This window comes from Urtica dioica, chromosome 9 (genome assembly GCF_054948205.1).
Source record: "Urtica dioica subsp. dioica isolate 48M chromosome 9, U.dioica_male_clone48M_v1_H2, whole genome shotgun sequence".
NCBI lineage: Eukaryota > Viridiplantae > Streptophyta > Magnoliopsida > Rosales > Urticaceae > Urtica > Urtica dioica.
The window spans coordinates 10676533-10691262 of NC_142764.1; the positions used below are offsets into that span (position 1 = coordinate 10676533).

General features: G+C 36.7%; 1 protein-coding gene across 1 annotated transcript; it reads left to right on the forward strand.

Annotated features, from left to right (window-relative positions):
* Window positions 1-2271: 2271 nt before the first annotated feature.
* On the forward strand, window positions 2272-14521 carry GRL (transcription activator). Its single transcript, XM_089625218.1, has 24 exons — window positions 2272-2489; window positions 3001-3428; window positions 3566-3640; window positions 3943-4023; window positions 4826-4906; window positions 5026-5108; window positions 7153-7237; window positions 7622-7747; window positions 7880-7987; window positions 8222-8266; window positions 8351-8493; window positions 8718-8850; window positions 9205-9315; window positions 9456-9534; window positions 9992-10185; window positions 10276-10421; window positions 10545-10626; window positions 11069-11179; window positions 11570-11695; window positions 11785-11924; window positions 12009-12105; window positions 12354-13345; window positions 13440-13652; window positions 13735-14521. Exons 2-24 carry the CDS (start codon window positions 3027-3029, stop codon window positions 14234-14236), a joined length of 4155 nt encoding a protein of 1384 aa, XP_089481344.1. The 5' UTR covers window positions 2272-2489; window positions 3001-3026; the 3' UTR covers window positions 14237-14521.
* The last annotated feature ends 209 nt before the right edge of the window (window positions 14522-14730 follow it).

Sequence of the window (14730 nt, forward strand, 5' to 3'; positions counted from 1 at the left end):
TCTCTATGCCGCCACCGATTTCTCCTTCTCCGTCGGCGGCAAAGTGGGCGGCTTTGCCTCCGCATTCCCGTCTCGAAGCTTCGACACCAATGACATAAATAAGAGCTTTCTTCACCGGAGGATGAGGCGGTGGCAAAATAGGAGCGGGAGGTAGAGTCGGCAAAGAGGATTCCAGCAAAGGACTGGAGACCGAAGACGATGACCCGGATTCATCGGAGCATTGGCGAAGAAGGCTCGCTAGGTCACGATTTTCCGGATTTGGAAGCCGATGTTGGGGTGAGGAGAACGAAGCCGGTGGGGAAGTCGGAGAGGTCGGCAGCACGGCAAACGAATGTGGCGTTGTGCGTGGCACCGAGAATGGAGACAAAAGCCGAAGCTGCCATGTACGGTGGCGCGTGAGTTGCCGGCGGAGGGGGCTATAAAGCTTGACTTTCTCTATAGGTACTGTCGAGCCAGAGACAATTTCGCGAGGAGAGAGAGAGAGAGAGAAAGATTAGTAAATCAAATAAAAAAGAAAGAGCATCTAATAATAAATAAAAATAAATAAAAAATATCTACCATAATTACTCAATCAGTTATATATGGTCTTTTTTTTTTCCCATACGTCCATCAGACATTTAAAATAGTGGCTCAATGTTACAATTGGCATTAAAATTTTGCTTGCATATCCATGTATGCAAAATTAGCTATTTTTTTTTAAAAAATTCATCCGAACGTTGGTTATTTTGCAATCATCACGTTTCACGTGGCTTATTCCGTATAATTTTTCATTTTTTAATCTTTAGAGTGGCCAATTGTTTTTTCTTGAGGGACCAATCTTCATGACTGTGTTTCTTATGGAATAATTGTCCCAAGTTCTAAAAATGATATTATTGTTCATGTCCTTACTAGAAAATGTTTGCATATGTAGCTTTTTTTATATATTTTTTTTATGATGAAGTAAAATTTTACATTGATATTTTAGCCATAAAAATCTCTAGTTTGTGATCAGCAGCAGCCCAAAAGCACTCGCGTGTTTTTATTTTATTTTTAATTTGTTAAGTGCAAACATGTGATTTTATATATGAAATACAAAATTTACCGTGCAAAAAAAAAGTATATATATATATATATATAGAGAGAGAGAGAGAGAGAGAGAGAGAGAGAGAGAGAAATTTCATTTTATAGACCTACAAGTTAACAAAATATCGGGATTAGACCTCACACTTTAAAAATATCTGAAAATGGACTTTTGTCCCAATTTCGGACACAAATACCCTTTTGAATAAATACACTCATTTCACTTTCACTTTCTATCTTTTCAATCCATATTTCGGTCTTTTATGCTCGATTCCGATGAGATATAACTGAATTCAATGAGATACGAGGGAATCCGATGAGCTATGATAACATAAAATGACAAAATTTTACGTGATTTGACTTTTTCCGCGTAAAATATCCAAAAAGTATGAATTTTATCGTATAGCATCGTACATTATCGTACGGCATCGTACGTTATAATTATAATGTATATTATAATTTGTATGAATTTTATCGTACATTATAATTATAATGTATCGTATCTCATCGTACGACATCGTACGGCATCGTACGTTATAATTATAATGTACATTATAATGTGTATGACTTTTATCGTACATTATAATTATAATGTATTGTATCTCATCGTACGGCATCATACGACATTGTATGGCATCGTACATTATAATTATTTGTATGAATTTTATCGTACATTAAAATTCATACAAATTATAATGTACATTATAATTATAACGTACGATGCCATACGATAATGTACGATGTTATACGATAAAATTCATATTTTTTGGACATTTTAAGCGGAAAAAGTCAAATTCACGTGAAATTTTGTCATTCTATGTTATCATAGCTCGTCGGATTCCTTCATATTTCATTTAATTTAGTTATATCTCATCGGAATCAAGCGTGAAAGATCGAATGAAGGATTGAGAAGATATCTCAAGTGAAATGAGTGTATTTGTTCCAAAGGGTATTTATGTTCGAAATTGGGACAAGATTCCATTTTTAAATATTTTTAAAGTGTGAGGTCTAATCCCGATATTTTATTAATTCGTAAGTCTATAAAATGAAATTTCTATATGTATATACAACGCATCATTTTTAACGAGATTGTAGATGGGCTGTACATTTTTACATTAACGACTACATTTGACTCTACGAAAATGATCACTCCCACTCCCACAATGATGATGCAGAGCTGTCTAAGTTACGACTTCTCAAGGCAATTAATTTAATTGGAATTCTTTTTCTGGAATGATATTTCAACTCTCCCACTATAACCACCAACTCTCACTTTCTCTCTCTACATTTCTCTTTCGCTTTCTCTCTCAGTAATCGACTATGAAAACCTTGTCATTCGGCTCCAGAATTTCGCAAGTAACGGCACAGTCTCAGATCTGAGCTTCACTGCTTTCGATTCCTCATCGCTTCACTCCTATAAGCTCTCAATTGTATGTGTGCTCTGTCTCTACTTATACTTTTGCACCTCGGTTTGGTTGCCGAGAAAATGCGAGGCCTAACAGACTTTGAAACTTAGTTTTTCTGTTCTTTTTTTTTTGTTCGCTGCTCCTTGGAGCATCCTTCCATTCCTCTCTGCAGAAAACTCGCGAAGAAGTTTCTAAATTGGATGGATTTCGTTGTTCTCAATGTTACTAATTTGGTGGCCTTCGAAGAAATTGAATACTTTTAAGACGATAGAAAAGAAAAGAAATTGAAAAACTTATCCTTGTTTTTCACATTGTGTAACCAAACCGAATTCTTAGAAGCTCAGCTTAGCGAAGTCACGAACTCCTTTTTATCCACCGAGTGGAAAATTATATATGCGTGTTGACTCGTTTGCTAGTACATGGTTGGACATTTAATTTGGTAGAATCAGTTGTTGAAAGAAAATGGATAATCGCTGAATTTGTTTTTGATCGGGTAGGGAAATTTTCTCACAATTGAAACTTTCTATTGTTGCAGAAAGTTTAGTGTGGATTAAATTAATAATGGCTAGATCAAGAATGCATTTCGCAAGCCAAGATTCGTCGATGTCGCCTACTTCTGTAAGATCAAAGGAATGGGAGGGTCCAGCGAGATGGACTGAGTACTTGGGTCCAGATGTGACACCTAAGAGCACTAGAACTACCAGCTATGATGGCCATGCTCAAAGTTCAGGCGGGTCACACAAGGGTCTGAATCTGCAGTGGGTAGTCCAACTCACCGAAGTTGCCAAAGGTCTTATGGCTAAAATGTATAGGCTAAATCAAATATTGGACTTTCCGGATCCAGTTGGCGCTGTCTTTTCAGAAGCTTTTTGGAAAGCGGGTGTATTCCCTAATCACCCAAGGCTCTGCATTTCACTCTCGAAAAAGTTCCCGGAGCACTTTAGCAAACTGCAACTTGAGCGTGTAAGGTTTAAATTTTTGTTTTTATTATCTTCGATGTTTGCTACCTTCATTTGCATGATGTAATATCAGATTTGATTGAATTTGAAATTTAGAGTCGGGCCGGAATATCCATAAAATTAAGGAGAATAATATTGCAGGTTGATAAAATTGCTGTGGAGGCTTTGCATGAAAATGCTGAACTGCATTTACAAAGCTTGGAGCCATGGATTCAGGTATTGTGATTATATTCATAATTTTTGCAGTTGAGTGAACTCTCTTGTTGGAGACTTTTCATTATGGGCAGTGATATATTGAATATTATAGTTGTAGGTCTTCTGATTTATAGTAATGGTTTTCTTGCGATAGTTAATGTGTGGGTAGTGGAGAAGGTTGAGATTTATTACGAGTATGTTCGATCTATGTGCTTTATTTTTAGGAGAAATGTGTAATGTTTATAAGATTAAAAATCTTGGCATAATTGACAATGGTATATGGAGTTAAATAAATCTTTCTTCTCTTTTTCTATGTGGATCAGCTGCTGCTTGACCTAATGGAGTTTCGAGAACAAGGGCTAAGACTTATATTGGATCTAAGCAGTACTGTTATCACTTTGTTGGTGAGTTTCAAAAACTCTCTGCTGCTCTTACTTTTATGTAACTTCTGTTTTTGTTTTAAGAGTGATATCATGTGCTGCATCTTTGTTCAAAGTACACCTATGGTTACTTATTTATTCCATTAAGATATAGTAACATGGTAATTTGTTGGAGATTTAAGTGTTCTTATCAGTAATCATTAAGAAAGAGTTAATAGAAATTCCACGGGATTGATCTAGTAGTAATGGCTATGCTGAGATGTGGCGGTTCCAGATTTGATTTCCCCTGGACTGGCTATGCAAGGGCCTATTGGATTAGTCTTAGCAAGACTTGAATACACACGGTAAAAAAGAATAAGTTTAAGCAATCTATAAGTGTATGGTGGTTGAGTCAGCTGTTATATGTTACGAATTCCCAAAAAGAGTAAGAAGTTGTGAGAGGCTTGTAAAGTCATCTGCCCAGCAATCACTCTTTGTGGAATTTCGTGCAAAGAAACAGGTGTATTTTTTATGATGTAAAACCAAAGGTGGTTGAGTGTGAGGAGAGAAGAAAAACATCATTGCGCTACGGATGCACTTAAATTGTATAGAAAGAGATTCAGTAGTTTTCTTTTGCAGACAGGTCTAGTGTGATTCATGTTTGAGGAAGTCTTTTGTAATCTTAGGGACCGATCTAGTGTATTATAAGGCGGAGAAATTTCTTGTAATTTTTTCTACAAGCGTAATTATTAATAATAAAAATAGTTTCTTAAGATGAAAAAGAAGTAATCGATGAAAAATGTTAGTTCTACGTGATAGCCTAATAACTTGGTACAGTATTTTGCAGCCCAATCAGAACTCACTTATACTACATGCGTTTATGGATCTCTTTTGTTCCTTTGTCCGCGTTAATCTTTTCTCGGAGAAGGTAGTGTTTCATCTCTCTCTCTCTCTCTCTCTCTCTCTCTCTCTCTCTCTCTCTCTTCATTGTTCAGTTTACGTCATTGTACATGCTCAATTTTTTAATTGACAAAAGACTTATGATAGATGCCAAGGAAAATGATGCTGCAAACATATAACCTTTTGCATGCAATGTCAAGAGATGAACGGGATTGTGATTTTTATCATAGGTAAGGTAATTTTTTTTGAAGGTTTTTTTTTTCCCTAAACAAAGGATCAGATATATATATATATATATATATATATATATATATATATATATATATATATTTTGTGAGTACATGTATGTTCTATTCGTAACGTGCAGTATGGACCTGTTTATTATTGTCACCAACTATGACTCACATAAAATGCTTCTACAAATGAATCAATCCTTTTAGTTGATGGTTTATCCAAAGATTGTACGTTCTAAACCAAGTGGTATACTTAACAAAGATACATCACTACAGTTGAAGGACATAGTAAACCTAAAAGCAGTCCTTTGATTGAAGTAGTTCACTACAAATGAATCAATCCTTTGAGCTGATGTAACAGGTTTATCCAAGGGAAAATGACACATTTATACCCTGTGTTTTAGTGAAATGTCGAGTTTAACCTTTGGTTTTCAAAAATGTCAAGATCATACCTTCTGTTTAACTAAAATGACGAAATTATACCTTGAAACGGATAACAGTGCCACAAATCTTTTTATTGACTTTTCATTGACGTTGACTATAATATTTATATGTAAACACCAATTATCTTTATTCATTTGCGTCATATATGTAATTTATTTAAAAACCAAAAAATAAACAACAGTCTCTTAATCATGAAAAACGCAAAAGGAGGCAAAAGGGTTAAAATCGACAGTTGATAGTCATCAAAATTACAAATTCGAATAGAGAACTCATGATTCAGAGTTGCAATTCGAACACAGAATGAAGTTATCTCTTGGGAGATATATATTTTATTATTTAATTTCAATTTAAGGCTATTTTTATTTCAAAATTGGTAATTTGAAAATTATGTTACTGTTTTGGATTTGATTATGTTTTTCTTATATAAGAGTTAATATCAATGAAATAGAGATTTGTGACACTATTATCTGTTTCAGGGTATAATTTCGTCATTTTAGTTAAACAGAAGGTATGATCTCGACATTTTTGAAAACCAAAGGTTAAAGTCGACATTTCGCTAAAACATAGGATATAAATGTGTTATTTTCCCTTTATCCAAAGACTGTACGTTCTAAACCAAGTGGTATACGTAACAAAGATATGTCACTACAGTTGAAGGACATAGTAAACCTAAAAGCAGTCCTTTGATTGAATTAGTTCAATAATTTCATTCAATATATTCAATAATTTCAGGATTGTCTGGTTTCAACGATGTTGTGCTAACAAATAAGAATAGCTTGAGAAAGATTATAATTTATTATTTTTATCTTTTAAATAGAAACAGGGACATTTTATAAAAACCAAAGTTTAACTGGCAAAAACCAGAATTACAAGCAGCGAAAAAGCCAAATTACAACAATATCATTAGGACTAGAAATCCCATAACCGCCGGACTGAACTCAAACTAACACGCCAACCCGGAGAGGAAAGGGGAAATCAGAACCTAATACGAAGCAGATCCCCAGTCCCTCAGTGTGTAGATAATGTTTATTGTTTGCAAATAATGCCTTCATGGTCTCGGTGTTTTAGTAGTCTTGCGTGCGAACATGGCGTTATGAAATGGTTGATTATTGTCATACTGTCTGCATGATACACAAATCACATTAGTGATTTCTTTATTTTTCTTTGAAAGAAGCACTAGAACTTTTATTGATAACAAGGCATATTGCAGTTTTATCTCAACCAATTGGAAACATATTGCCCTTGCTACTGTAGATCACGAGTCTGTTTTTGTTTAGTTATTTATTTTTATATTTTATTTGTACGGAACTATGCCAGCCACAATCTGAAAGTGTATTATTTTCTTATAGGTATAATGAAAATAATAGAATCTTAGTGGTTGAAGACAAAATTGCTTACAAATTTTTTGACATTAATGGAAGAAAATAACTTAACCTATTAGGGGTTTGTGGAGTTAGCCTTGCTTCCTGTCTAGGCTTTGTTCTTACAGTTAGTCGCGTGTATATTTTAATTAGCTAGATTAACTATGCTAGTTCAACTTGATTTAAATTCCTATTCCCACTTATCACAACTAACAAGCTTCCTATTTTGATTGTAGGCTGGTTCAATTCATAGATTCCTACGATCCACCAATAAAAGGATTACAAGAAGATTTAAATTTTGTGAGTCCGCGTATTGGAGAGGTTAGTATTCTATACGTAGGTAAAAATTTTGTGCTCATTTTGAATGGAAATCATACCAGAGTGACATTTTTGCTTTCATCGGTGTTACAACTGTGAATTCTACACGTGGCATTAGTAAAATACAGTGTCATTCGGAACTGCTTATCAGACAAAATGCTTTGTGCATTAAGATGGAAAAATAAGTCTAGACGTTGATTAGGTGAAATTTTCAGCTGTGATTTTAATAAATCTTTGGCTATTCCTGCTTTTTAAATACATATGCTGTAGTTGATTAAAGTAAAATACTACTTTCATAGCTGAGAAAATATTCTAAAAAAGCTTAGTTCTGAAACTATGCAAATTTTGAGCAGGGTATTTGCTTAAAGATTTATATTGTACTCTCAGGTATTGGAGGCAGTGGGCCCTATCATTTTCTTATCCACAGATACAAGGAAACTTAGAAATGAAGGATTTTTGAGCCCATATCATCCTCGATATCCGGATATTCTGACGAATTCTGCTCACCCAATGGTAGATACTGTGTTTTCTCTAGTACCTTTCGCTTAGGGGTTTTTTTTTTTTCCTAGTAATTTAGTCTACCAGTTTATTTATTTAATTTTTCTTTAATTCTAACTGTGAGTTTGTTTTTGTTGCCTCATCCAGAGAGCTCAAGATCTTGCAAACGTTACATCTTATCGGGAATGGGTACTGTTGGGATATCTTGTTTGTCCTGATGAGCTGCTTCGTGTTACTAGCATTGATATTGCGCTGGTAAATTCTAACATACATGTAGAATGTGAAAAAAATGATTCCCATATCCTATCAGCTAGGGTTTTTGAGAGTAGTGAACTAAGAAGATCGAACCTGTGATTTTTTTTATTATTTTTTTTTTTTGGTATGTAGGAACATTATTTGTACAATTTGATTTAAAATCTGGAATTTTTCTACCATGCTTAGTGAGTACCTCATATAATCTTATCTCGTGCTTTCCATTGTTTGATACAGGTTGTACTAAAAGAAAATATGTTACTGACACTGTTCAGGGATGAGGTGAGGTTTTTTTATATTTGATTTCCGACTATTTACACCATCCTTATCACATTGTTGATTTCTTCCTGTAACTTAAACATGCAGTACCTACCTCTCCACGAGGATTATCAGCTATATGTTCTGCCAAGAATACTAGAATCAAAGAAGTTGGCAAAATCTGGACGAACAAAGCAAAAAGAAGCTGATTTGGAGTATAGCATCGCAAAGCAGGTTGAAAAGATGATTAGGTATGGTTTTATTTGTTAAAGGAGATCAACCTAGTCAGGTCTTCTGGAATTCCCTCTTCCATTGAAATTTGACTAAAAGGGAACTAGTAGAAGCTGAAATTCTGTCGGGAGGCTTGGAAACTGTGTGCTTATGGAGCAGGCTGTAGGATAGGAGACTTTGGCTGTGTGATGATGAAGACGTTCAATTTATTTATTTGAAAGACTACTATTGTTGATGGTTGCAGTGAAGTGCACGAACAAGCTTTGCTGTCATGTGATGCCATTCATCGGGAGAGGAGAATTTTACTAAAGCAAGAGATAGGCCGGATGGTACTTTTTTTCACTGATCAGCCTAGTTTGTTGGCTCCAAACATACAGGTAATATTGAAGTTAATATATTGACATTTAGTTGCCTTTTTCTTTTAGTTGATATACTCTTTGGTTGCCATGGAAAAAGCTTAATAAGATTACCCAATTTCTTCCATGATTTAAGCTATAAAGATGTAGTTTGGGGATCAAATTCTAGAAATCATCCATCTGTAAAAAAAAATTGGGAACTATTGATTTTCTTAATTCTTAATGACACTTGAAATATTAAGAAAAATGGATTGTCTGACATCTTCTGCTTTGTGGTAAATTTATCATGAATGTATTTACTTTGTTTATTTGGAAGGGAAGATTTGTGTATGAATGACCTTTCATGGTGACTCACTGGCATAATGTACACAACAGATGGTGTTCTCGGCTTTGGCTTTTGCTCAGTACGAGGTCATCTGGTATTTCCAGCACGTTGGAGTGGCATCATCAAAATCTAAAACTGGCCGAGTGGTTGCTGTTGATATTGTAAGTCAATCTTGCTGTTCTCTTGTTGCTCTGAGTTTTCTGAATTGTCCCATTCTCATGCTAATTTTTCATTTGTTGAAGTTCTTCATGTTGGTTGACATTCCTAAACCTGTCTGATCACTACTTTGGCTATGTCGCAGGATCCAAGTGATCCAACTATTGGGTTTTTATTAGATGGAATGGACAGACTTTGCTGTTTGGTTCGCAAATACATTGCAGGTTTGCTCTTGTTTCATATGTATCATTGTATTTTATACTAGGGAAACCTTTTCCATTATGAAACGATGGCGTTACTGATTTCACGTACCCAATGGCAGCCTGTAGTGGTATAATTATATTTTCAGAAAATACATGCGTATTTATATCCTCCCAACATTCTGGACTTTAGAATCTAGTCAATCAGTGAGCTTTGTATTGAGTAGAGGAAAAGGCTTAGTGCAAAATAAACGGAATGTTAGATTGATAGAGGAAAAGGCTTTGCTGGTCTAGTGGTCAGGTCCTAGGTTCAAGTCCCTTCTAAGGTACCCACCTAGCAATTTCTAGTGTTTTCAGCTCCCCAAATGTTGTGGGGCCAGGCGGGGAACCTACGGACTAAACCCTAGTTAAAAAAATGTTAAATGAATAGGGTGTATCCTTGCAAATTCTTAGTTTTTGAATAACTTCATTTATGGTGCAGCAATTCGAGGCTATGCGTTGTCGTATCTTTCTTCTTGTGCTGGTAGAATTCGGTTTTTGCTGAATACTCCAGGGATGGTGGCTCTTGACTTAGATGGAAGCTTGAAAGGGCTATTTCAAAAAATTGTTCAGCACCTTGAAACCATTCCGAAACTGCAGGGTGAACAGATATCTGCAATTCAATGCGATCTATCTGTAAGAGTTGTTCTAACATCAATTTTTGTTGTGCAATTGAGTACATCTCTGGAACTCTAGGAGTCTGACTAAGCTCACTTTCTTACTTAGGAATTTCGAAAAGATTGGTTATCAATATTGATGATTGTAACATCATCTCGTTCATCAATAAATATACGACATTTGGAGAAAGCTACAGTTTCCACGGGAAAGGAAGGTCTCCTGTCCGAGGGGAATGCAGCGTACAACTGGTCGAGGTTGGCTATCCATTCTTTTTAAGAGAGATTGCACGCAATATGTAGATGTACATAAATAGTAGTCAGCAGGATACACTATACACCTGAAATCGTTGATAATAATATATAATTCTCAATTCACAGATGTGTAGATGAATTGGAGTCTCAGTTATCAAAGCATGGCAGTCTTAAAAAGCTGTACTTTTACCACCAGCATCTGACAGCGGTAAGATCCTCCCATCATTGTTCTACATTCATGATTGGTAAACCGGTTTGGGGCGGTTTAAACCGACCAGTTCAGTGCACTTGATGTTTCCACTGGAACGGAAGGTTTCCTGTCTTGACTTGTTTATATATAAAATTAATGTTTATTTTGGAAATTTATTGTATAATTGATAACAAAGATAAAAATTTATTAATTAAAAAGGATTGAGTATTACAAATTTATTATCTATACATCTTAAATTGTTGAGGTTACCAAACAACAGTTGATGGGAATATCCAATATAACTTCTCAAATATCCAATATCACTTCTAATCCTGACCAGTATAAACCACCCAGTTTTAATCCTTTATTGAAACCGTCCAAACAAACGGGGCCTTGGACATTCCTGATTTTTTTTTGTACGTACGTAGTTTTATTAACTTTTTTTTTTTTTTTTGAATAGGTGTTTAGGAACACTATGTTTGGCCCAGAAGGACGCCCTCAACATTGTTGTGCGTGGCTTGGTGTTGCGAGCAGTTTTCCGGAGTGTGCTTCCCCCATTGTTCCTGAAGAGGTGATTGTTGGATTCAATTCTCCTTGTCTTCACCTCTTATTTCTCTTCTTTTTCTCTTCTGCATGCTTAGAACCCTGAAGCATAAGCATAAGTTTTTGTATCTTTAAAAGTTTGTGATTGACTTGAAATTTTCTTTTGAATCGTAATTTGTTAGGTGTGTTTTATTTAACATGGTGAAATATTTATTATCCCCTTATTTTTTTTAATCTTAGTGATCCTCAATAGTTGTGTATTCTGATCTCAGTCTGTTCAGTAAGATTAGAATTTGCTATGTTGAGTCAGTATGCATATCCAATAGCGATCGAGTTTACAATTTGCTGCTTAAGCATTCAAGAATGCGCTTTCTTAATAGTGAAATAAATTATTGTGACTGTGTTCCTTATTATTCAGGTGACTAAAATTGGTCGCGATGCAGTCCTTTATGTGGAATCTCTCATTGAATCTATAATGGGGGGACTTGAGGGCCTAATCAATATTCTTGATTCTGAAGGAGGACTTGGAGCTCTAGAGAACCAGGTATAATTGCATTTCACCTTCTTCTAGTAAAGAGTACATAATTTTGGTATAGCTATTGTTGCTTCATATAAATTTGGTGGGAATATCAGCTTCTTCCAGAGCAGGCAGCTTCTTATATGAATTATGCATCAAGGGTTTCGATTTCTTCAACTAAATCTCCGAAGATACCAGGAATTTATGCTTTGCCTGGCCACGAGAGCCATCCTGAAAGCAACAATTCTATCAAAATGTAAGGCATTACATATGTATTCAATGAATATAAATATTGTTTCTGCACTAGTAAATATTACTCTTCCTCATTTGGAAATCGCAGGTTAGAAGCTGCGATGCAGAGGTTGACCAATCTATGCTCGGTATTGAATGACATGGAGCCCATATGTGTGTTGAATCATGTCTTTGTCTTGAGAGAGGTTAGCATTTTTATGTTATATATTATATAAATTCCAAAATATTTCTGTTATCTAATCGTAGATAGCATTCCCTAATCTTGAAATAACGTTGTACTATCTAATTTTAAAGAGACATGCGAATCAAATGTCATTCTATTCATTGTTCAATGAATATTCACCAATCTTAAATTCTTGTGTCAATCCTACTTGATTTCTGAATGGAACTCTGTTAGCATCTCATTAAAGATTTCTCAAAATCCTGCGCGCAGTATATGAGGGAGTGCATATTAGGCAACTTCAGGAGGAGATTGCTTGCGGTATTGAAGACCGATAGTGATCTGCAACGACCTTCTGTTCTGGAGTCACTGATCCGAAGACACACAAGTATCATTCATCTCGCAGAGCAGCACATTAGCATGGACCTAACTCAGGGAATCCGAGAAGTGTTTCTCCTCGAGGCCTTCTCTGGACCAGTCTCTTCTCTGCATCTGTTTGAAAAACCAGTGGAGCAACATACAGGATCAGCTACCGAAGCTGTTTGCAATTGGTATATCGAAAACATCATCAAAGACACATCGGGTGCCGGAATCCTTTTCGCTCCGCTACACAAATGTTTCAAGAGCTCGAGGCCTGTTGGTGGGTACTTTGCTGATTCGGTCACTGACCTCAAAGAACTGAAGGCTTTCGTTCGTGTCTTTGGTGGATATGGAGTTGACAGACTGGACATAATGTTGAAAGAACACACAGCCGCTCTTTTAAATTGCATCGACACGTCGTTGCGATCGAATCGAGAAGTACTGGAAGCAGTTGCTGGTAGTCTCCACTGCGGCGACAGAATCGAAAGAGAGGCGTGTATAAAGCAGATTGTTGATCTGGACACTCTCATTGGATTCTGTGTTCAAGCTGGGTTAGCGCTCGCTTTTGATAGACTGTTAGCCGAAGCCGCAGGAGTTGTGCTCGAAGAAGGTGCGCCATTGATACATTCGTTACTCTCCGGAATGGTTAAGCATATTCCTGAAGAACTGCCTGAAAAGAGGGATATCAGAAGGATGAAACGGGTCGCAAACAATGTTGGAGTGGTCAGTGATCACGATTCTCAGTGGGTGAGACTGATCTTGGAAGAGGTCGGAGGCGCAAACGACGGTTCGTGGAGCTTATTACCATATCTGTTTTCCAGCTTCATGACTTCTAATATATGGAACACAACTGCCTTCAATGTCGATACCGGAGGTTTCAACAACAACATTTATTGCTTGGCAAGGTAGGCTTGGTTCTGTATGGTACATAGAATGAACACAGTGGATTGGTTTCACTTGCTGTGACCATTGATCTTTTTTCACTATGCATTTTGGCAGATGTGTCAGCGCTGTTATTGCAGGAAGTGAGTATGTTCGATTAGAGCGTGAACAACATCAGAGACGGTCATTCTCTAACGGGCATACTGATTTGGCGCCGGAATCTGATGCACAAAGCCCATTGTCGGTTGAAACGAGCATAAAGTCTACGATGCAGCTCTTTGTCAAGTTCGCTTCAGGTGTCATACTAGATTATTGGAGTGAAATTAACAGGTACATCCATTATCAAATCAACATTATTCTTTTTTGTCTTTAACTTGTATATTCTTGTGACAACTCAACTTTCTGCGTACAGATCTCATCTCGTGGCACAGCTTATTTTCCTAGACCAACTCTGCGAGATATCACCATATCTCCCGAGATCCACTCTCGAATCACACGTCCCGTATGCAATCCTCCGTTCGATATACAGCCAATACTACTCAACTACCCCCTCAACCCCACATGGAATGTTACTGAATGCTTCGCCCCGAAATTCGCCTGCTCTGTCGCTGGGGCACGGATCCCCCGCGGTGCGGCAGCCCCGCGGCCCCGGCGGAGACTCGACTCCCCAACACAGCGGTGGTAACGACTCGGGTTTCTTCAGAGGACATGGCCAGGACTATTCTCACGAGGGGGACATTGGAGGCCTAAAAGGCGTCGATCACCGGCAAAGGAACTCTCGTCGTTCTGGACCGTTGGATTACAGCTCGACCCGCAAAGTCAAGTTCTCGGAAGGGTCGGCTTCCGGAAGCAGCATTCCCAGCCCGTTGCCGAGGTTTGCGGTTTCAAGATCTGGGCCGCTAGCTTACAAGTAGCTATGACAAAAGCGTGTTGGTATGTATTTGCCGAATATATAAGCAGATCAGGGTGGGATGGAGTGGAAAGAATGGAAAAAAAAATGAGTTTTTGGTACAACCACTTGACATTTGCTTGTGTGATTGTGTAAATGATATCTTATTGTATTACTATCCTAACGCCGTGCTCTCAAGTTATGTTAATTTTCTAATCCGTGCTCAATGTAAGGTAGTTGAATAATGACTTCGTGTAATTGTCATATTATTATTATTATTTTTTTTTCAAACAAGAATTCGTGACTTCAATGTAGTGTTCAGCTACAATACAAACGCACAATTTTATTTATATTTTAGTTTTACGTAAAAGAAAAAAAAAGAGAAAAAGAGGTCAGGTGGTAGGAGGTTGAATTAAGAGCAAAAAAGACCCGAGCAATGCTAGACGCTGATGAGCTGTTTTTGAAAGGAGTCACAGTGATTAAAGGCACGAGATTTGCATATAAAGTATAGATAACCGG